Below are 25,072 nucleotides of genomic sequence, written 5' to 3'. Positions count from 1 at the left end.
CTGAGCTCTGGGCCCCAGGCTTCTAGCTCTTCTGTTAGGTTCTGGGATGTTTGTTTATTAAGCCTAAGGTCACCAAGTTTCTGTACTGGACACTGAGCTATCTTTAGTCACTACCACATTCATACAAAATAAGCCTTAACCTACAAATATATTCTCTATTATTCCGTTTTCTTCCCCCTTTCCCTTATGACTTATTGAGACAGGGTATCTCTGTGTAACAGACCTGACTTCCTGGAATTTTCTATGTAGACCAGGCTGGCCTTGAGCTCATAAAGATCTGACTGACTGACTCTGCCTTTTGAGTGCTGGGATTCAAGGCGTGCACCACCATACCCAGTTCTGTTATTTCTTTCTTAATATGAAAATATTTCTAAGAAACAGTTTGCGATTAAAAATGTAAATAGCCAAAAAAAATTAATAAAGGGGCCGAATGGTGGGGATGCACGCCTTTAATTCCCAGCACTCAGGAGGCAGAGGCAGGCATATCTCTGTGAGTTCTAGGCCAGCCTAGTCTACAGATCGAGTTCCAGGGGCAGCCAGAGCTACACAGAGAAATCCTGTCTAGAAAATCCCCTCAAAAAAAAAGAAAAGAAAGAAAGAAAAAAGAAAAGAAAGGAAAAAAGGAAAAAGAAAGAAAGGAAGGAAGGAAGAAGAAAAAAGAAAGAAAGAAAGAAAGAAAAGAAAAAGAAAGAAAGAAAGGTAGGTAGATAGCATTATTGCTGGAGAAAAAGAGCAAGATATGGCTGGGAAACCAGGGCCAGGTTATAGAGGAGTCTGGTGATTGCCCTGACATTTTTAGGCTTTATGAAGAGGAGTGGAGGTTAAGGTATGGTCCTAATCTAGGGTGGTGGTCAGCAACTGGAAACTGCCTGGCTTTTGATATCCTATAAACAACCCATGAATACAGGAGGACACCCAGGGCAAAGCAGCACTATGGAAAGCAAGCTTTTAGCTATGACACATTTGGACACGAGGGCATTGGGGTGAAACTGTCCAGAAGCGCTCTGTTGGAATGGAGACTATCACAGTACAGGTACTTGTTAGGGTTGAAAATAATGGCCTTTAGCTAGGCTGCACACCAGACTCACCTGGGGAACTTTGAAAACGTGCCAAGATGCAAACCACCTCAGCCTCTCAACCAGGCTCTCTTGGGTTGAAGCCTGGACATCAGGATTTGTTTAAATCCGTCAGGTGAGTCCCAAGTGTTTGAAGGCATTTCATTACACGCTACAGGATGGCTTATTCTTAGTATCACTGTGCTCTTTATACTCCAAATGGAATAAAAACGACATGATAAATTTAGCAGTCAGTTGTTAAAAGTGTAGCCAGTTAGACCAGTCTCTGGATACAGAAACTTGCAGAATCGTTCACAGTTATCTGAATCCCATTTGAACCTGTGCTTGTCTCTAAACGCAGGGTGAAGTAAATTTTTGTTCCTGCTGAAGTTTTAAGGAAGCCACTTTGGCTGAGACAGGGAAGGCAAAGGAGCTGTGTTTCCTAACTCTAAAAACCCAACCGGTTCTTATTTTTATTTTTGGAACTATAGAGGTTATGAGATGCATTCCACCTTGCAATGAGGGAAAATAAGACGATCATATTTCCTGTGAACTCAGCACAGTCCACCAGGTCCTGATTAATGCGAGGAGACAGGAACTACCTCAGAGGCATGCATCAATGCCTTGGGATCCTCTTCAAAAGGTGAAGCAAGCTACATTTTCTCAGCCTGAGCTATGAACCGATGCCTGCTCCTGGCAGGGAGGAGTCTCTCAGGGAATGCAAAGTGCTGATAGTTCTTCAAACAGTGGGGTCCATGCGCTCTCTTCCTATTTGCATTGCAGGAAATAATTTTTTCCCCCTCAGGCAAAGGAGCAACGAGCATGCATGTCCCATGGTCACCATGGTGACTTCATGGAAATGGTGAAACCCAGAGACAAGGATGTGTGAAAGAAACCAACTGCTCATAAAAGATAAGATCAGTTGACAAGCAGATGAAGGAGAGAGCATTGACCGAATTTAAGTTCCACTCGGGATCATGTTTTTAAACACGGCTAAGGCTTTATCAACACACGTCAAAGGAGCGTGGAGGACATTGCAGAGAAGGTTGGGGAGACACGATTTCTAACACCATTTCTTCTTTATAACCGGAAGGATTAGCATTTTAAGAGAACAGATAGCTATTCCATGTACGCGACACTAACATGCCTGGATGGAAGATACCAGAGAGGAGAACACAGGGATAGTGGATGTCACCTCCTCCTGGGAGTCTCCTCAGGCACCCGCCCCCCACTTTCTCTGGAGTCTTTCGAGTGCACCCGAGATGATGCTCTTCAGTGTGTTTGTCTTTTATGCTTCGTTGGTGTCACGTGGGTTGGGTTAAATCATACCTCCTCAGTGACAATTATCTTTTTACACTGCCCTCTACCCCCCCCACACCTTGATTGTAAATTAGTTTTTTAAAAGATCTATTTGGACTCCTGTGTTCTTTTTTTAGAATCTGATTAAAACACACATGGCTTTTTGTATGCTGATACTGCACGCCTACGCTATCCCACATAGCCCACCATGGGCGATTACTTGGCTGAAACAGAAGTGCATGCTGGGACGGTGGCACTGCTGCTCTCTGACCATTCATCCAGATCAGACATGGCTAGTGACCGGGCTTCCCACGCCCAACCCACTGGCAAGATCAGTGAAAACCATCATTTTATAAGCGTCTGTCTTTTTGACTCACGTGCGTTCGAACTGTGCCTGCCAAGGACAGCTCTGACTCAGGAAGTAGAGTCACGGGAGTTCAAGGAAACTAAGGCTTCTGCTGGGCCAGATAGGGAACAGTCAGGAAGAGAGGAAGACAGAGCCGGGGTAGTTAGGGAAGGCAAGTGGGGAAGAGCGGGCACTTCTTAATTGGGCCGCCTTTCTTTTACTTTTTGTTTTTAAAGCTTGAGTCTTTTTCTTTCTCTTTCTTCCTGCTTTTAGGAAAGCAGGTTGTGTTTCATAACATTAAGGAGCTGGAGACTGGAGAAATGGCTGAGCAGTTAGGAGCGACTATTGCTCTTTCAGAGGACTTGACTTTGGTTTCCAGCACTTATCTAGGGTGGCTCGCCTATACTTATAGTTGTCACCTATAACTAGACCTCCATGGGAATCTGGAGCCTTTGACCTCCACAGGCACTTAGGTTTCTATGTACACATCACATGTACACACGCATATTTATAATCAAAAATGATAAAAACACAGCTGTTAAGGGGCTGCTGAGATGGCACAGCAGGTAACGGCAATTGTTGCTCTTGAAGCATACCCCAGATGTGATGCCCAGCTAGTTTACAACCATCAGTAACCCCAGTTCCAGGGGACTCAGTGCCCTTTTCTGGTCACAGGCAAGCATGATACACAGACACACAATACAGTAAAAACATGCAAATGTGTAAAATTAAAAGAGAAGTCTAAAGCAATGATTAAGAACATTGTTATTATTATTATCTAGAAGAAAGAACGCTTATTACTTTCAGTGACTTTCAAATGTATTTACCCTTTGGTCAAAGGAAAGTTCTTGATATGTTTCAATAAGAAGGGAAGGTTATGTTTAAACTCTAGAAGGGCAAGGAACAGCTACCCTTCCCATGCAAACCTGGATGACTGTTTACTAAGTGCTAGCAGGACGACGGAAAAGGAACTCGAACTCTAAGGAGGCTTTCACCAAGCCAACTAATGTGGACAACAAGCAGACAAAGGACACAGTTTGTGTACAATTCCCATATTCTGTGGTTTTGTTCTTTTGTTCCTCATTCATGACTTATCCTTTCTTGGGTATTTGGGGACTTGAATCTCTCTGGGTCTGCTGACTGGTGTCCTCCATTTCTTACTTCCTCTTTTAACTTTTATTTGCTTATTTATTTATTTATTTTGAGATGGGTTTCTCCCTAGATTTGGAGCCTGTTCCGAAACTTGCTCTATAGACCAGGCTGGCCTCGAACTCACAGAGATCCATCTGCCTCCTGAGTGCTGGGATTAAGGGCATGCACCACTACTGCCCGGCTCATTTCCTACTTCTTTAGGTCATGCTTATTCTTCTGAGAGACACGATTTAAATGTAATGTCTTTGTCGTAGTTTTGTGTCTTTTGGCATACATCTTCAAGAGCTTGGATTCTGCCTTTGCCAACTTGGATAGCGGGCAGAAGAGAGGAAAAGCCACCCCCCCCCCCAGAGTGGATCTTCTCATTGTCCTTGTTTGTCCACCTTTCTCTTCCTCTCCTCCTTCTGCTTCTTCTTCCTTCCTAGGCTCTTTCCTTCTGAAGTTTCTTGTCCAGCAGAATAGATCATTAAGAGGAGTAGACAAATAAGCAGACATGTCTTGTAATTTTACAGACAGAGAGAAAATAAGGGGGCATACTTTTAGTCTTATCTCAATATTTGAAGATAGAAGCAATTTCATTTCAAAATAGTGTAAATGTTACCAGAGCGCATATCTTGTCTCCTTTTAGAATGTTTTTACAAATCTGTTTAAAATAGTACATTTTAGAACAATCTTTTGTCATATCCGCACTTTTTGTAACTTAGAGCCACTCCAATTCTCCATTTGTGGACTAGGATGCCTCTCTACATATGGAATCATTCAACCTGCTATTGGCTTATCTATACATGGCTGTAACTTTCTGACAATCTTCCCTGTGGTCAGAATGAGAATGCTTCTGTATTTAACTGTATGGTACATTTTATAAGGCAGCTGTGCTCGCCTCTTGATACCACCAATGCATTCTTTTTAAACATTTATTATTCTACACATAAGTGTTTTGTCTGCATGCATATCCACTTACCATGTATGGTCAGTGCCCACAGAGGCCAGAAAAGGGCACTGGAACTCCATACCTGGAATTACAAATACTAACAAGCTGCCATGTGGTTGCCAGGAATCAAACACCAATTCTCCAGAAGAGAAGACAGAGTTCTTAGTTCCTGAGCCATGTCTCTACATCCAACACTAATGCATTCTTATGGGGCTTTTTGTAAGTCAGTGGTTTTACTTAACGTTACTAGGAGAAACTATAACATCTATTTGAAATCAAATTTATTAAATCTGATTTTTCAAGTTAAAATTTAATGTATTCTAGCTGTCTTTTCTTAGATCTATTCTTAGGTTATTAACTTTAATAATCTACCATATGGTTTGAACAAAAAAATCATTAAGTCAATGAATGATACTAGAAATATTTGATATACACCTGCAAAGGAGTAGACTGGAGCCTGATAGTATATCGGATAAAATATACGAAACACCCAAATATCAGAACTAACAAAGTTATAAACACTTAGAAAAAACTGGGAAAAGTGTGGGAACACTGACTTTTGGGTCTCATAATTTCTTCAGTATGACCTCAGTATCTCAGTCAACAAAAGAAGAAATATATAAAATGAACTTCATTGACATTATAGACTTTTGGTCTCTCAAAGGGCATCATTGAGAGATTAAAAATGGACCTTCACATTTTCAAACCAAATACTTTACAAGGGATTAGTATCAACAATATGTAAAGAACTCATATAACTAAACAACACAGCAAACTACTTGATTTAAAATAGGCACAGAAAAAAAGATGATCAATATCACTAATAGAAGAATTTAAGTTAATGCCACTTTGTGATAATGCTCCATGCTCATGAGGATTTCTATTATATAAAAAGAGCAGAAAGTTACAAATATTAGTTAGAAAATAAGAAATTGAAACAGGTCATCATTATTACTGAGACTGAAAAATGTTACAACTGCTATGGACAAACTTAGCGTAGATTGACATACAATCCAGCAACATTTCTTCTAGGTATATCCATGTGGAGTTGTTTGTTTATTTACGTTGTAGAGACAGGTCTCATGTATTTCAGGTTAGTCCCACACTGATTGCACAGCTGAAGATGACCTTGAATTCTGATCCTCTTGCCTCTACCCCCCCAACTCAAGGTTTTGCAGGGGTATGCCACCCTACCTTGACTTTCAATGTGCTGGGGATTGAACCCAGGGCCTTATTCATTCTGGGCAAGCACTTTACCAACTGAGCTACACCGAGCCCCTAAAAGTGGAGTTAAAAGAGACTCAATGAGATAATTACACACTCAATGCCTGAAGACTACTATTCAAATGTGAAAGCAACCTAGGTGTCCATCATGAAGGAATGGAGAATTAGTATATATATGTCATATTATCTCACCCCAAAATACAATTACGAGGCTTAGTGCTGGGACACAGGTCTATAGTCATAACGCTTAGAAGGTAAAAGCTGGAAGATCAAGAATTCAAGGTAGCCTTTGGCTCCATGAGACTATCACCAAAGCAAAGCAAAACAAAACAAGTTATATATTAACATACTCTATAATAGAGATGAACTTTGACACGTTATGCTAAGTGAAATAAGCCACGCACAAAAGAACAACTCTTCTATTGTCCCATTTATAAGTGATACCTAATGTAGGCAAATTCCTAGAAACAGAAAATAGACAAGCTGGAACCAGAGCTGGCAGAATGGAGATTGGAGTCATTGATTAATAGGCACAGGACTTTAGTTTGTGATAAAAAAAAAATTCAGGGGATGTTGTACATCACTGAAAATGTACTTAATGCTATTGAACCGAACACTTACAAATACGTATAATAGTTTTTAAAAAAATTTTATTGCCGGATATCTAAAATTATTTTTTATTTTTGGATAGCACCTCTGAATGTAACCCAGGTTGCCCTCATTTCCCTCATCCTATAATCCTTCCTAAGGTTGTCACCATGCCCAGCCAAAATAGTAAATTGAATATTATCAACATTTGACCACAATAATATTAAAGAAAAACCAAGAACTACTAGCTTTGAATGCTTATTGTCCCCAAATCAATAAAATGAGACCTAATCCTAAATGTGAAGGCAAGAACAGGTAGGGACTCTGGAAACCATCGAGGTCATGGAAACATAGCCTTTGTGAAATGAGTTAAAATGCTCATAAATCCAGACGGATTGTTTGGATTCTGGTGTAAGCTGGTGTAAGTCTTACTTCTGTTTATTAAAACTGTATATTTTGTATTAAGATAGTCTGGGGACTTTTCATTATCAATTGCCCTGCGACGTCATCTGGCGCCAAAATGAATAAACAAACCAGACAGTGGTGGTGTATGCCTTTAATACCAGCACTCCTGAGGCAGAGGCAGAGGCAGAGGCAGCGGATCTTTGTGAGTTCAAGATTAGCCTAGTCTATAGAATGAGTTTCAGGACAGCCAGGGCTACACAGAGAAATCCCATCTCGAAACAAACAAACAAACAAGAACAAACAGCCCAAGTTTTGAGTACAATAAAAGGCAGAGTGTGAAGGCCCAGCAAATCTCTGGCCATACCTTAGCCCACCAAGCACCAAGAAACGTGAACACCTATCTAATTAACTTGAGTCATTTTGATAATGGTTTCTTTCCTTAATTCTTTCCTTTTCTCTCCTTCCTTCCTTCCTTCCTTCCTTCCTTCCTTCCTTCCTTCCTTCCTTTCTTCTTCATTCCTTCCTTTCTTCCTTTTTCCTTCCTTCCTTCCTTCCTTCCTTCCTTCCTTCCTTCCTTCCTTCCTTCCTTCCTTTCTTTCTTTCTTTCTTTCTTTCTTTCTTTCTTTCGAGACAGGGTTTCTCTGTGTAGTCCTAGCTGTCCTGGAACTAGTTCTGTAGACCAGGTTGGCCTCGAACTCACAGAGATCCTGATAGTGGCCTCTTTCAATAGTGGTTTAGTGAGAGAGTTTTTAATGTTAGTGTGGACTTCAGAGGGCAATTATCCTCATACACGTCTCTCCCAGAATGATGGTGTGCTCCTTCAGAGAGCATTGGGATGAGGCATCCACACGGCATGCCACTGCATGGACAAAGGTACACTAGTTTTTCCAAACAGAACAATGAAGGCATAGACTGCCTCTTGCCCAGCAGGTCGTTGTCACTCTTGCTGTCTAGTTGCCCTCCCTCCATTAAACTTGGAAACTTTATGCTGTGCACTGAGCACTATTGGGTTGTTTCTGATGTCTCAAGGGTGCACCCTGCTGGAAAAGTAGTTTGCCAGACAGTGTACATTTGAAGTTAGAGAATTCTGCTGCCAATAATGAACCTGGGGGTGAATTACTAGGTCTATAGATAGCTCTGGGGAGGAGAGGGAGGGGTAAGGAAAGGAGAGAAGAGAGAAGAGAAAGAAAGAAAGGGTAAGAGTATGAACATGAGTGAATGGACTGAGATCATCCCCACAGTTACATTCCTCTCCCGACTATGATAAATGAATAAATTGAACCTAGGAGGCCTGACCAAGTTTTTGTTGTTTTCCGTTTGACACTTGAAAATCTGTTAGGGGCTCTCTGGCAGGGGACTGAGGCTACTCTTACCCTTGAATGAAGGTCAGTTCTCCTTTATTTGGGGACGGTCATTTCTCTTTATTTTTAACTGAGTTTCAGAGGGACTCACATGGAGTGCTGAGGGAGGAAGGGGACATTCGATGAGTCAGATCAGCCGAAGCAGGCCTGGCGATCAGTGGGGTGACAGATAGAGCAGCCACATCACCCTATTATCCTCTGACATTTGCAATTCAGAACCATTAAAAGGATTCTCAGTAGTTACTCCAGTAACTTCCCTTGATCCAGAGGTTCCCAGTCTAAACCTCTCAACAGCAGATTAAGAACAGAGTCTAGAATTTGCTTGTGTATCCAACAAATTACAATTCTTTTTGATTAACTCAGTATTCGGGTACAGAATATGCAGAGTAGAGGACTTCTTGCAAACTCACCGGACACAATTTAAATCCTACGAAGCCTGGCACTTTGAGTATTGTACCCACAATAAACTTAATAGCATTATTCTGGATCACAATGCATCTCATAGCTAGTAACATTTTTGTTTGCTGTTAAAAGTCTTGATGCTTAATTTAAACTTCCACCTTTGAAATTATTTGCCTATGAACAATTTATGTATTCAGTAATCACTGAAAATTTCTATGAACTGAAAAAAATCTAAATTTATAGATGTGTGAAATATTTGCCTCCCCACCCCATTTCTTTATTGTCTGACTATCTCTCTGTGTCCTCTTTATTTCCATTCTCTCCTTCCCTCTATTACCTCTTTCCCCGTTTCCTTCAGAGCCTTTTAAAATCAAGAGTTCTCAGGTCTAGGAAGGTTGCTTGGTTTATAAGATTGCTTTCTGTGTAAGCACAAGGACGTGTGTTTGAAGCTCAGGGGCCTATGGAAAAAGTCTACACTTGGTGTGAGCATCTCTAATCCCATAGCTCTTCTGGGGAGTTGGGAATCAGAGCCAGAAGAATCTCCAGAAACTCAAGGACCAGTTAGCTGGGTGTGTACAGTAGAGAAATATCAAGCCCAAACAGTAAAGCCACCCTGTCTTAAGGTGGAAGACAAGGAGCAGCACTGAGTTTGTTTCCTGCCCTCTACCTGTGTGGTTGGTACACACGTGTGCTCGGCATTACTGTCCTACGCTCCTTCCCTACTCTGTCTGTCTCTCTCAGTCTCTCTCTTTCTGTCTCTGTGTCTGTGTTACACACACACACACACACACACACACACACACACACACACACACACACCTCAGACCCTGCTGCCTGTTCATAGAATGGAAAGACTACAGCCAATTTTAATCAGCTCCTTCTCTGGACAGCCTTACCCTACACAGCTCAGAAGCCTACCAACTCAAAATTAAACTGTACGAAGTTGCTGGAGTTTGTTTTGTTTGCAAAACAGAGGCCATTTCACAAGTCTTAACCCAGCAGCTTTTGGTGTACATATCACAGTCTTCCCTCCCTGGCATGCAGAGTTAAGTTGGACATCAAAACCCAATAGGAGCAGAGTGCTGTGCCTGTGGTAGGCGTTCAGCATCTGCCAAATGAGCGCACGCACATATAAACGCACAGGCAAATGAAACAACTACATAAATAAGATAGAAATTACATGGCACAGACTCGGTAATGGGACTGGTGGAATATATTAATCATACAAAGCAGCTTGGCAATTACTTAAAGCCTTTTAGAACAACGTTCTGTTTTTAATTTAATTTTGCTTTATTAACAAGAGATTGGCATTGCTTGTGGGAAAAAGCAGTACTGGCGTATCTCACTGCTGACTCTTCATTAAGAAACAAGAAATGGAAGCATTATAGGCATTAAAGGGGGGGGTGGGGAGGCACTGTGGACCTAAAAGAGAGAAAACTTCAGAGGCTGGTAAGATTTCCATGAAGCAAGCAGCTTTCCACTTGGCAGTGAGGTTTCATTCCGGGGTGGGATATGAAGTTGGAAAGTCCTGGTATATTTTCCCCCTTTTCCATGTGAACCTGGGTTTGCTTTTCTTTTTTTCCTATAAAAAACAAAAAGATGTAAAATCTTCGTGTTGAATCGGGCTTCAACTCTGGGACCATACACCGTGCATATGTTCTCCCCAGGGTCATCTGTGTCACCAGGAAGCACAGTGTCCAGGCACCAGGGCAAAAATGAGGCATTAGAGTCAAATATGAGGTGCATTTCCACAGTGGAAGGAACTGTCTAGCTTGTGTTGGGAAGGTCAAGGAAATGGATGCTGGAATAGCTAAGGGAAAGTGTGGGGTGCACATAAGCAGAAAACTCATTCCTAAGGAAATTGGAGAGCTTTCAGTGGAGATATCAATTGATTTGGGTTCAGGATTACAGTCTCTATCATGCTTATAGATTAGCATAACCAGGAGACTAAAAGAAGAAATTAAGGAGAGAAGAAATGAAACAATAAAAGTACAAAGGAAGTAGGGAGAGAGAGTTATACAGTAACTACAATCAGTTTGCTTATATATAGTATATATTACATATAAATAATATTATACAATATATTATAGTATATATTTCTGTTTGAATAATATATAGAGGTAGATGATATGAAATGGATCATGAGGGCTGACTTGTCAATCTGTACTGCTTAGTAAATACCGATATATTTAGACTATATGTGATAGAGTATAGGAGTTCATGACAAAATAATTGAAGAGCTCATTTTTATATTATCTAACCATGCGGTGAATATTCTTGTCTTTAAAAATATCAAAACAAGTTCCTCTCACCTTAAGTGAACTTTCGTTTACGGATTTCGCAGGCCAGCCCCTTATGCGCGGGTGGGCAGGAGCACAGACACTGCCCGTCCAGGAGAATCACTGTGCCACCATTTTGACACGGATGGCATTTTCCCACATTGAATTCATTGATATAGTCTTGAATAGCCCTTTCCAAGTTTTTTTTCTTTGCGTATGAATCTTTTATTTCCAAAGGAACCAGATTATATATAGGGACGAGCTGTAAGAAAGAAAAGATTCCATCTTGTGTCTTTTCCTACAAAGGAACTTGTAAAACACCCTTCACTCAATCACTGACTCATGAATTCTCTGATTTTTCTGGAAGCCTATTGAATGGTTATTGTTGCCAGATACAACGTTAGCTTTTGAGGTTACTCTAGGGATCAAAAGTAGTCACAATGCATGCTATCATGGAGATGACATTTACAAATAAAGAGAGCAAGAGAGGTCATCTCTATATCAAAACTATCATCAAGTAGGTGGGAAGCCAGAGGTGGGAGATATTATTTGCAATACTGTTACGATGAAAATACCAACATCTACCAAGGCTTCACAACCGTCCACTAATATATTTTTGGTAAACTAGTACCTGCGGGGGGTTTGAATAAAAATGGCCCCCGTAGGTCCATATGGAGAGGCACCATTAGGAGGTGTGGCCTTGTTGGAGTAGGTGCTGTTGGAAGAAGGGTGTCATGGGGAGGAGGAGACTTTGGGGGCTCAGAAATTCAAACCACTTCTCATGTGGCTCAGTCTCTCTCTGCTGCCTGCAGATCCAGGTGTAGAACTCTCAGCTCCTTCTCCAGCACCATGTCTGCCTGCACACCACCAGGCTTCCCGCCGTGATTATTATTATAAAGGACTGACCCTCTGAACGGTAAGCCAGCCCCAGTTAATTTTTTTTTTCTTTTTAAGAGTTACTTTGGTCGTGGTATCTAATCTTAGCAATAAAACTCAAAGACAGTGCCCTAACTCATATTTCAAGTTGGTTCTATCCCTTTATGGTGCGGGAGAATTGTCTGTATTCTGTCAATCATATTTTAATAAAACGCTGATTGGCCAGGCAGGCAGTATAGGCGGGAAAGCCAGACAGGAAGTAGAAGTGGAGTAAAGAGACTGGGAGTATTCTGGGACACAGGAAGCCCTCAGCCATTCCTGCGTAGAACACCGAAGAGGCAACATGTAAGCTGTCACACTGAGAAAGGTACTGAGCCCATGTGGCTAACATAGATAAGGATAATGGGGTAATATATGTTATAAGAGTTAACAAGAAGCCTGACCTAATGGGCCAATCAGCTTTATAACTTATAGAGATCTCTGTGTGATTGATTTTCTCTTTGGGGTATGCCGGTTGTGGGGTACCGGGTGGGACAGAAACCCCAACAAGCTGGCCCTCATGCTACATATGGCGCCCAGACGTGGATAAATGAATCCACAGAAAGCCTGAGAAAGCTTGGGAAAGAATAGAGTAAAGCATGTTTTGTTGGTAGCAGCAATTTCTCAGGTCTGCTCTGCTTGCTAGAGGCAAGCAAGCACTCTCATCTAAGAGAGGCTTCCTGACTCAGCTTTAGCTGCAAAACCTTGCAGCTCTTTTAAGAGGTCCTGCCACGAAGCACTTAAACGGTGTTGATGAAAAGCTGAACACATGCTTTTCGGGTTTTCAGCAGTAGCAGGAAAAAAGCTGTGCTGTTTTAAAATGCTGGCTTTCTGGGCTGTCCTGCCAGGGCAAACTCTGACTCTTTCAGGCAGGCAGTCCGACTGAGTGTGGTCTGTGAGCAGAATGCTGCAGCTTGCTTGCTAGCAAGGACCTTGAAACACCATAGAGTTGTGGCAGTGAACACAGCTCTGGCTGGTATCTCAGCCAGGGGGCTGAAAAGCTAAGAAATGGGATGGATCTAGCCGTCAAAGCCATGACTCTCCATATTGCTTAGTAAATTAAAGGCTTATGTAGTCAGAAAAAGAGAGATATACAGTCAAGAGAGATTCAAAGAGAAAAAAAAACCTCTAACTGGTTTACAGTGTGTTAAAAATATATGCAGGCTAAAGGTTAAAGTCATTAAAAATAAAAAAAGAAAGAAAGGGAGAAATAGGGTGTGGTGGTACACACCTTTAATCCCAATGCCTGGGAGGCAGAGGCATATTGACCTCTGTGACTTCAAGGGGCAGAGGTAGATTGACCTCTGTGACCTCAAGGTGTGGTAGCACACACCTTTAATCCCAGCTCTGGGGAGGCAGAGACAGAAGGATCTCTGTGAGTTCAAGGATTGCCTGGTCTACAGAGTTATTCCAGGACAAAGATATATACAGAGAACCTGTCTCAAAAGCCAAAAGTTAAAAGTAAAAATAAAAGAAATAGAGGTTGAAATAAAGCCGCATAAAGATGGAAAATACACAGAGAATCTTGATACTGTGTGTTATTATGCTCTCTTCGAATTGTTTGAATGCTGAGAAAGGAGCAACAGCTGCTAAAAGATATTTGCTTATAAATGCTGCTAAATTAATCCAAGATAGGTATTTTGAAAATACCTTGGTTTCAAAACTGAAGTCAAAAGGTATGCTACTTTGGAGAAGAGATTTTGTTTTTGTTTCCACAGAAAACGAGAGGCTCTGGATTTATTCAGAGTTAAGAAAAATCACCTTTGACCAAGGGAGGCCACCTGAAAAATCTCCGACAGGAATAGATGACCCAGATGTCTGAGTTCTTCATCCAGAACAGGTTCAAGACTGCTGCCTGAGATGATCAAGACTCACAGGATACTCTAGTCAGGACTTGATGATAACTCTAAGTTTTCTTTAGGTCCCCATAAGATCATCAGTGCCCCCAACCAGCAGGAAGTAGCCTGAAATACTACGCCCACATTCCCAACAAATGGACTATGGGTATTTTCCTTTGTTTAAAAAAAAAAAAAAGAGGGAAATGGTGCGGGAGAATTGTCTGTATTCTGTCAATCATATTTTAATAAAACGCTGATTGGCCAGGCAGGCAGTATAGGCGGGAAAGCCAGACAGGAAGTAGAAGTGGAGTAAAGAGACTGGGAGTATTCTGGGACACAGGAAGCCCTCAACCATTCCTGCGTAGAACACCGAAGAGGCAACATGTAAGCTGTCACACTGAGAAAGGTACTGAGCCCATGTGGCTAACATAGATAAGGATAATGGGGTAATATATGTTATAAGAGTTAACAAGAAGCCTGACCTAATGGGCCAATCAGTTTATAACCTGATGTAGACTCTGTGTGATTTTCCTTGGGACTTGCTGGCTCGTTGGCGTACTGGGCGGGACAGATACCCCAACAAGCCAGCCCTCATGTTACACCTTTAGAAGAAAGAAACCTCTTCCAAACTCTGCCCCAGTGGCATAATTGGGGCAAACATGGAGCAGAATTATTTTGGCTTTTGAAAAAAGAAATCTTGTTTTGCCTTCAAAAGAAAGTCAAGGGCAGATGACCTAAGATGTGGGAATGGAAGGCCGTGGAGGAAACAGTTTGGATAATGCTATCAAAATAGTGTTCAAAGAGATAAAGATGAAGGCCACACGGCAGCGACAGTTTCAAAGAAGCCTGAACTTTGCTGTCAAAACTACCCCAGGCCGAAAGAAAGCAATCCCAGCGCAGTGCCTGAAGCCTTTCTGCACAGTTTACCTTAGCATGACCAATTTTGTCTTCTAGTAAGTACAAAAAGGTTTTGAGGTTTTCTCCTACACTCACCAGCTCTCCTGTCATTGTAGACATATTTAAGAAGACAGTTTATCCTGAAACTTGCTAAAATTCCAAGTTTCATATGAATCACATTTCGATCTCTTCCAGTCATCCAAAATAATTAGCAGTACCATTAAATAAATGGACCAAATGTGGTTCCTTAATGGAATGAGAGTGATTTTTTTACCCCTATGGAAGAGAGATAGACACAGCATGCACTGTGCCATTGTGGTTGTAGCCTACAGAGCGCTAACACGTGGCCCTTTAAAACACGGGCGGTCGGTACCATCCAGTGCACGTCTGCTCAGAATTATACAACAGAACAAAGTGGTAGGTTTGTTCTCCATTCATTATTATTTCATGGCATTTGAGAAGCTCAGAACGTGGGTTGCCCATGTCCTCAAAAGGAAGAGTGAGAGTCGGAAATGGGGAAGTGGCAAAGAAACTCTGAGAACAGAAAAGGTGAGGGGCAGAGGTGGCACTTTGGAGCAAGATTCAAGTCAGAAGAACACATCCATTTGCACCAGGTGAGCCACAAATTTGACTACATCTGCTAGTCCTCTGAAATAACACACAGGGGGATTTATCAATCCCGTGCATATAAGAAAATGCACCTGATTTCCAGGAGAACCAAAATGAGATTAAAGACTAATATTTCCCATGAGTTCCCAAAAAGGGAACATTTATTACATAACATCCTTTCAGAAAATGAAGCGGGCTTACATAATCTTGTTTCTTATAATGTCAAAACAAAACCTTACAGGAAGCCAGTGTATTAAATTACAGCTACGCTCATCTAACTGCCTGTGCTCTGGCAGAAGTAGGAAGTGTCGTATCTCTCTGGTAATCTGTAATAGACATAGTTTCTCTCTGCTGGCATTTTAAGGATTTGATTGTAACAGTGGATACAAGGGAAAAATAAACAGTGTTCAGCTATCTGTGGAGACAAGATGTAGGATATTTGTGATAGCCTACAAGCAAGCTGAAAGTGGGATTAACATCTTTTCCTGAAAATTGAAGACCATGACAGTAGTTAGCCCATATTCTTTGTATGGAGGGAGTCCAAGAGCAAGACATTGGGGTATTGAAAACCACAGGCTCTATTTAGTATGGTACCACCATGGTCTTTGTAGTATAAGAAACATCATCATCATAATTATACTATCATCATCATTATCAATTGTTTTACTTAGTATGATGTGACTTCCTCATTCTTCCAACCTAAATATGAAGATCGCTGCTTTAATTTGCAACAGAGGATTAGCTGCAAATGATTTAGTAGTTTAGGGTGGTAGGGAGAGAATCAATAAGTCTCTGTTTTAGCATCCCCAGTGCTTGCCATGTTGTCTACAAATGAGAGAATCCTTCTCCTCACCCAAAGGTGAACTAGTGATTGTAGATGACAGATTACCTGATGAAATTAGTAACCAATCTCCCAAAGGTACATTTCTATAAGATTTATGAGAGTGAAACTCCTTAGAATATATTTCAAGGTCAAACTTGATATTTTTTTATTTTGTTTGTGTGTGTGTGTGTGTGTGTGTGTGTGCATGTGCGCGTGCATGTATGTTTTGTGGTACCAAGGTGTTGAGCACAGACCCTTGTCTAGGTTAGGTCAGGGCTCTACCATTGAGATGTATCTGGAGATGCATTTTTATTTTTGAGACAAGGTCTTATTAAGTTGCCTTAAATCTTAAACTTGCGACGCTCCTACACCGTCGCCCTAAATAGATAAGATTACAGGTAAGTGCTACCATACTAGACTACAAGGTTAAATCTAACTGTATCACACTTCTCTTTAGGGATTTAAACAGGCAGGGAAAGTCGATTAAAAAAAATAACAATTTCTCCCTTTGAAAATATTCTCTGTAAAAGATACATTTATAAAGTGGTCCTTGGGACAGTGCAGCTGCCATTTCCTTGAGTAGGACATTGATGTGGATGAACTAGGCTTTCAGTTTGTGGAGGATGAAATGGACAACTAGAGCGGACAGAATCTTCCTGAGCTAAAGATCTGAACAGTTGGCAGGACTCACCATATGCTGAACCTAGAGCACCGTGCCAACTGAACTGATGAAAGTCTAGTGAACACAGTTGGGACTTTGTAGCGGAGCCTTTATTCCCGATATAAAACGGCAGCTCTGAAGCACGCCTCACCGTTTACAACCTCCCAGAGACCAGTCTTGGATCCCTTTGGACAGGACAAACTGAGCTTGATTGACAGGGCTGAGAGAACAAAGTAGCTTAGATGTCCTCTGCCTGCATCTTCAGTGCCTGCATCTTCAGTTCTTCCCTTATTTGAAAATCCTCTGTTGCAGATTTTATTTACTGAGTCCATAACAATGGATTTAAATGAAATTTGTATTTAATAAATGGGCTTCCTTTGATTTTTATTTTCTTTTTCAAGCCAGTTTTTTTTTTTCATTTCTATTTTGTCTAATTTGCGGGAAAATACCTTTATTTTTTAAGTTGTTGTAGTTGTTGTTCTGGGAGTTGAACCCAGGAATCAATATAAGCTAAGCAAGTGCTCTACCACTGAACTATATTATATCTGTCTTTGTCTGTCTTTTCTTTCTTTCTTCATTCGTTCTTCCCTTCTCCTCTCCCTCCTTCCCTCCCTCCCTTCTTTCTTTCCTCCTCTTTCTCTCCTTCCCATTCCCCTACTTATAGTTTCAATTTTGAGACAGAGTACCTCTAAGTTGCCCAGGCAGACCTCGACCTTGAGGTCCTCTTACCTTGGCCTCCCAAGCAGCTAGAGTTACAGTCTGGGCTCCCACACTTTATATAAAGTTATGTATGCACATATGCTAAAGGCTTTATATTTCTATAACCAACGTGCAGAATTGGTTGCAATTTTCAATTTCTGGGTTCTTCCTTCACATAAGAGAGATAGTTTGGGTGGCGCTAATGAACTCTTTAAAGACAATAAAATAGAGTGAGGAAACTTCTCACTCTGGAAACTTCTACTATGAAAAATGCCAGCCTTTCTAAAATGTAATAAAACTGACATTGTGAACAAAGATAAATTTAACTGGAAAGAAGAAGCCATAAAGCACAAACAGAAAGTGAAAAGCTATAAAGGAAGCAAAACTACTTTTTAATAGTGCCAAGAAAATAAGAAGTAGTGAATAACACACACATATTTTAGTAAATGAAAAGATGCAGTCAAATGGCCACGGTGTTTACATCTTTACAATTGGAAAATATTGCCTCCCCTTTACAAGTCAGCAGGAGACTGCAGGCTCTCAGGGTTTCCTGGAGTGAACATTATTATTCCCGTTATGCAAAAGAGAGACAGATTCCCATCTGTATCCCCAGCAGTTGGGAGACTAACGCAGAAGGATTGTTGAGAAGATCAGACTAGGCCAGGTTACAGAGTTAGACCCAGCCTCATGGAACAGAACCAAACAAAGCCTCAAAACAAATCGACACAGAAAATCAGAAAGGGGGCATGTCTGTAATTTCAGCTACTCAAAAGGTTAAAGCACAAGGATCATTTAAGCTCCGGAGTTAGGCCGGGTGCTGGCAGTACATGCCTTTAATCTCAGCACTTGGGAGACTGAAGCAAGCAGATCTCTGTGAGTTCGAGACCAGCCTTGTTTACAGAGTGAGTTCCAGGATTGGCTCCACAGCTACTGAGACTCCCTGTTTCGAAAAACAAAACAAAACAAAACAAACAAACAAACAAAAAACCAAAAATAAGTTCAGGAGTTACAGCCCATCTGGACAACAATAAAGAGAATGGAAAGGGGTTAATTCTCCGATCACAAGAATTACTCATCTTGTTTTTATGGTTGTCAAGACATATGAACATCCTTTCCACAATGACTTTGAGATGAGGGTCTCCTGATGTGTGAGACCCAGAGAAGACAAGGCAAGTCAAAGGCCAACAGAAGAGAACCATCCATTCTTAATGACTACTTTGGGCCAACCTGTACTAAGCACTCTTTATGAACAATCTTAATAAGTCTTCAAAATCACATGGAGATCAGCAGAATTTAGTGTTGTAAAATCAGAAGAATCCCACACCTAGTGAGTGACAGACAGTCCCAGGAGTTCCTCTGGGTTGTCTGACATCACACTATTTCTTCTCTGCAATTCTTTTATCCAAGGAAGTCATGTGTGGACATTTGAATAGTGCCACCACTGTCTTCTAAAGGCAGAAGCAGTCCTTACTTTTTGACTAATGAGTGCCGGAGCATCATTCAAGGACGAGGCCCAGTTGGCAACATCGTTCGCATCAATTTTCTTGTCTCCTCTGTGAAGCTTTTCTTTCAGGAGAACTGCATGTTTCCCAGCTCCTCCTCTTATGTTTGAAATAACACCATTGATGATGTTTTTACTGGTGAGGTTTACTGGAACAAAACAAGGAAGACTTGAAGAGAGAAGCATTTGTGTCTTTGTGGTCACTTCCCTTGATGAATATGTATTATGCCTCTTTAGGACAGCTTAGTATGTCTGCTGAACTTCAGTGGAAATGTTATGCACATAAATCTCCCCTCCATAGTCTATGAGGGAAATTTTTCTCAGCAGTCAGTTTATAGATTTCAACCATCTTTGTTTTGAAAAATAATGGTTGTACACTCGATCCAGGTAGATTGATAACTTATAGCTCATCATATAAATACAAGTATATATAGGGAAATTAACATGACTTTGGGTATAATATATACATATATATATATTTGAAAGTTTATGTTCATTCATATTTATATTGTGTTTAGTATGCTTTAAAAATTATCTTGTTATTATAGAAATATTAAAAAATATCTACAAAAGACTGAGATAAAGGTAAACTTGTTCCCATCCCAAATCCTATTCCACTTTCTCTGTTCCCCTCTAAACTGAACCACTTTAAAAACGTCTAAAGCTTTTCAAGTCATGGAGCTTTAAAGCAATCACAAGATGCTTTTGCTGAGCCTTTGTCATTGGTACAAATGAGAAATCTGAAAAGATGTGGTAGAAAGGCTAGTGTAAGGTCACACAATGAATCTAATGTTGCAAGATGGTAATTCCAGGGCTTTGTCCTGGTACCAATCACATCCACAAGTAGGTAGACTTTAAACAATATCCAGATCTCCCTTCTGTAGTTCCTTCACCATCAGTTGGCTCTTTAGAGGTGAATCAAAAGTGTTTTGGGTTTCACATAAAAAGTTTAATACAATTTTTAAATAAAAGTAATTTCAAGGATTTCTGATTAGATGTGACGTCTGCAGCCTAGTTTTATGCTTGCATGGCACTGCACTGGTTGAGGGCTAAGGAAAGGTGAACCCGTCAAGCCGAGTGTTGAGTCGATCTGGGGAAGTGACTTTGTAATGGACACAAGGTGCCACATTAGCCCACGTAAGGCCTTGTGAAAATTTAGGAGAAAAAGAAACTTGTCTTCAAGACACTTTGCTGCCAGTGACTGGCTTTCTGTCATTGCAAAAGATACACAAATGACGTATGACTGGCAGCCCGTGAGTGCTGTGCCTCCCGTGCACAGTCCCGACACCAACAGATATGTGTCTGGGGGCCACTTGCGCTCATAGTGATTAGGGAGGAACTAGATAGTTCTTAAGGGATTCTAGGTTTTCTCCCTGAAGATGATAGCGTGCTGATCATGGGAGGCGATGCTCTTGGCTCTTGGCTCTGCCTTCCCCAGTCTAAACAACCAGTCCGTACTTACCAGTTAGACCACCTCCTCCTGTCTTTGTGCAATCGTTTGTGTCAGCCTTTGCTTCAAAGGTAGCTTCATCAAGGAAGGTATGTAGCGGGGTATGTACAGATGCATCCACATTAAACCCAAGACACTTCTTTACATCGCTCACTTCAACACCTGTGTTAGAGATTCATATGAAAATCATTTGAAATGGTCTATCCACATCAGAAATAAATTCAAACTTTACTATTTTGTGACAAATATACATTTGTTTCTGGACATCATTATTAACTCAATAGTAACATCATGTCTTTTCTTCATTGTCTTTTTATTGATGTCTAATAGCATCCTTTCACTTGGCTACCAACTTAGTGACAGAGGATGTATTAACTTTACTCCCTGTTTGAAAAAGATTTAGGTCAGTCAAAGTGGTTATAAGAAAATCCTTTGGGATACCCAAGGAAGACAGCAATGTCCAACATGTATTGAATTGTTATTACATGTGTGGTATTATTCTGAACATTTTGAATGAGTTAAATAATTTAGTCCTCACACTACCCTTTTGAGGGATCACTCAGTTTCAGTTGAGTCTACAGAATTACAGAACAATACGCAATTGTTTTGGACACATGATTTGAATATATATTTGAACTTTGTTTTAGCTCACAAATAACAATCTTGGAAGTTAATTCACTGTGGTTAGTATCTGCCTACCCAAGGAGTTATATCCATAAATTCTGTGAAGTCTGTAGTTTGTTATCTATTTTCTTTATATATGTAAATATTATCTATAAATAATAACTATATAATAAATAATATATACTATAAAGAAAACATATAATAAAGTAAATAGAAAATAAATAATACATAGCAAATAAAAATAGAAAATAAAAAGATCTACCTATCTATCTATCTATCTATCTATCTGTCTATCTTTCTATCTATCTATCTATCTATCTATCTATCTATCTATCTATCTATCTACTATCTACTATCTATTTATCTTACACTTACATTATTATATAGCACCTCCACAACCTGCAATGGTTACGATTTGTTAACACAGTCATTTTGAGTTTACTTTATTCTTTTTATTTTTTTATAAAACAGAGGCTTTCTGTGATACCCAGACTGGCCTCAAGCTCCTAGTCTTTAGCAAGCCTCTTGTCTTAGCCTCCTAAGTAACTGGGATTACAGGCACATATTGCTGTATCTGACCATTCTACTCTATTCTTAAGAGGATTAGATGAACCTTTAGGTCCAAGGCATCTCCCAACTCTAGGGGAAGCATGGATGAAACACCATATTACCTTTTCCCCATAGTTTTGAGCATAACAGTCTTACTCCACATGGCCTCAACTGAACTGCCCTCATAAGGTTATTATGATCATCATAAAAGGCAAACTAACTTTTAAACCTTATTTTAACACATAATTGTACAATAGTAATAGTTCTTCCTTCCTCCCAAAGACAACATTTATAGCAATTTGTCCCCACTGATGCTGAATAATATGTTAGAAGAGAGTCACCATACATAAATTGAGCAAGTCTGAGGATTAAGAGATAGGTTATATACATTGTTTCTTATACCTTCTTCTACATGTTAAATAATGTTTCCTTGGAAGCTGTATTCCCATATAATAGTCCATGATAGTATGATTTGGTGAATTTCTCAGTAATAGTGTTGGTATTTTGGGAGCAAGTGAGCCCATTCTAAGTTCAAATCAATGAGCCACTTGATAGACTGTTAGAGGTCAAAGGTCAGAGCAGAATCTCTCAAAGGAAGAGATTATTAGACTATTTTATTCTAAGAGTTTACTGAAAAGGGGCAATGAAAGTAGTAATATTCAATCAGAATCACATTTGGAACTAGAATTCTATTTCCAGGCATTACCTTTATCTTTCATGTAATCTTTATCCAAGACATATATCATTTCATAGACTCCTCCCAGAGACCCAGAGCTACTGTAGTGAGTGCCATAGATTTCCAGAAATCCAAAATACTCTCCCTTTTCATAGAAGGTTGGCAGGGCGTGTAGGTCATCCAGGAAAGTTTTTGTCAGCACAATGTCCCGATTTCTCATCACAAATCGACCCACGTGAACCTTTCCTTTCACATGTAGGAATATCTTTCCCTTTGTTGAGAAAGCGACAGAAGAAGAGAAATATGATGTTTATCACTGTCATCCAAACAAAATCATAAAACCTAGAATATGCAAGGGGAATGACATTTTAGCAGTGACTGCTACAGCAGACCACATCAGAATGGAGAGACATAAGCTGTTGTTGTTGATAACGTTTGGCAACGGAAGCTCTCAGATATGCTCAGTCAGACATTCTAACGACCTGCCTGGTAGTTTCTCATAAAACCAAACACTCATCTGCCCTCCTAAACAATGGTGCCACTTTTAAGTGCTTACCAAAGGATTTTTTTTCAGGATTCCTCAGCAGCATTCACCAGAATAGCTTCAAACAGGAAAAAGCTCAACCATCCATCGACAGAGAAGTTGCTAAGCCTATTAGTGTTGCATCCACACAAAGGGGTTTGGAGTCATCAGACAAAAGAAACAAACTCCTGACCCATTTCACAAGCCATCTCAAACACGTGGTGCTTAAAAGAAGTTCACACAAAGGAGTGCATATTGCAAGATCCCCCTCACAGCAACAGACAAAACTAAGCGGCCATAGGAGACATCTGGTCAGTGACTGCTTCTCACTCAGTAGGAATCTGACTGTGAAGGACATGATGGAATTTTCTCGGGGTGGTAGAAAGTTCTACATATTGTTTGAAGATCTATGTTCTATGCTTGAAGGCGTGTGCTCTCGATATTTTGGTGTGACTTCTGAGCCCTCACTGGTGAGTGCAAGAACTTTATTGACAAGAATCTTCCAGAAATTCACTTCATAAATTACAAACCACAATGAGTTCTCCAATCTTCTGACCCAGATACTACTAATTCTCAGAGATGAGCAAAATGGGACAGGATTTCTCTCTCTCAATACTGTCAAAACTAGAAGTGCATCTTGGGATTTGGAGTCAAATAGATGTGATATTCTTTGGCTCGACTGATTTCAAAGGCAGCTCTTAGACAGTTGCCATCCAACTTGGTTGTTCTTTCTTTCACCTTAAGACAGCAAAAATGATCCTTCTGACCTTGTGAGCCCTACCAGCTGCTACCCATTTCCTAGCCCCCATTAGAGACAGCACTGCATGAAGAACTTTTTAAAAATATACATTCTATTTCCAACTCTTCTTTTCCTAGTTTCTCTGTAATCTACTGTTTTCTTAGAGGGGAAGAGCATGTTATAAATGACTCAGAGCCTTGAACATGCTATGCAGATACCCGTCCTGAGCTAGATCCCCGTTTCCTTAGATCTAATACAGTCATTCTGCTGCTCTCACAAAGACAAGACCATTCTGGTCAAGGTTTCTGATGACATTCATCATTCTAAGGTTAGTGATCACCCTCCTCCTTTTGGACTCATTAGCATATTTGACACAGTTAATTGTTCTCTGTTCAGTAGAGTTTCGAGTCTGATGCTGGAGAGTGGAGCTCCTCAAGCTAAAGAAGATGAACAGATTACCGCCGGGGTCTTGTTCATGTGTAGTTCTCGGTCTCGGTGGAGTTGATGGGCTAGCTTCCCATCGATATAGGTGCTGCTGGTCCAGAGACCACATGGAGCAACAAGGTTCAAGGACATCGTACTATGAGCTTTTTGGTTTTCTCTGTGGTTTCTCCTTTTGCAGTTTTCTTTATATTAAAGTTTCCCAAATTTAACACTTATTCCACTTATTCTTGCACTTATAAAATGTATTATAACCGTGTGGTCATCCCACAAAGTCCTATGATTTTTAAGCATCATCTGGATATCAAAACGTTTTAAAATTCTATCTTGAACCCAGATTTCCTTCCCAAGCTCCAGACTCCTAGCACCCATTTATTACCTGGAACTTTCAACTGAGCACTTAATAGACTCTCATACTTCGTCTAACTAGATCTTAACCTTGTCTTCCTTTTGGCTTGCTTTAATGGAAAGGTTCTCCATCAGCAACTCTACCCTTCAATGGCTTAGACTCCAAGCACTAGAATCAGATTTGATGGGAACTATCCTTTCTGCACTGTAACCATGTCCCATCTGGATTCCTACGCTGGCTTTTAAACTTTATTTTTATGCTTGTTCTTCACACACCCAACCTTTTCCCAACAGAGTGTCCAGAGTGGCCATTTTCAATTTGACAATGAACGTCAAGAATTGAAAAGAATTGAAACCAAACTGTTACGGAGAGAAAATCCACCCTTTAGCGGTGATCACTGAGGCTCTGTGGGATTCAAATCCCTCCCAAATCCGTTCTCCTTCCAGCTCCATGTGACACAACCATGCCATCAGACTCTTCCTGCCTCTGAGCCCCAACTTTAATAACCCTTCTTCCAGATACTGACCTCCTTTGTATCTTTGCTCTTTCGTCATCTTCTCAACACAAACTAATTGAATAACTGAGTACATATAAATATGGAGAGTGAGCGGTTATTGTTATGAATGCAGGCGAAGTGTCTAAGCAGGTGATGATGACGTCAGGAAAGGAAGAGTAAGCGTTTGATTGGCGTCACACCGATGCTGAAAAGAATTCTTATATTTATTCTATCGGTGAC

At 40.5% G+C, this 25,072-nt stretch overlaps 1 protein-coding gene across 1 annotated transcript in view; it reads right to left on the bottom strand.

Moving 5' to 3' along the window:
- Nucleotides 1-9,958: 9,958 nt before the first annotated feature.
- Nucleotides 9,959-25,072, bottom strand: part of C9 (complement C9) — a 39,251-nt gene continuing 24,137 nt past the window's right edge. The window contains exons 7-11 of the mRNA XM_048428716.3: nt 22,315-22,555; nt 20,448-20,597; nt 18,956-19,134; nt 11,076-11,304; nt 9,959-10,345 (exon numbers count right to left, since the gene is read on the bottom strand). Of these exons, the coding sequence (XP_048284673.3) occupies nt 11,077-11,304; nt 18,956-19,134; nt 20,448-20,597; nt 22,315-22,555 (798 nt within the window). The 3' untranslated portion in view covers nt 9,959-10,345; nt 11,076. The remainder of the gene's footprint in view (nt 10,346-11,075; nt 11,305-18,955; nt 19,135-20,447; nt 20,598-22,314; nt 22,556-25,072) is intronic.

The sequence above is a fragment of the Myodes glareolus genome, chromosome 15 (assembly GCF_982192425.1).
Source record: "Myodes glareolus chromosome 15, mMyoGla1.1, whole genome shotgun sequence".
In the NCBI taxonomy this organism is placed as follows: domain Eukaryota; kingdom Metazoa; phylum Chordata; class Mammalia; order Rodentia; family Cricetidae; genus Myodes; species Myodes glareolus.
This window is presented reverse-complemented; position numbering and strand designations above follow the sequence as displayed.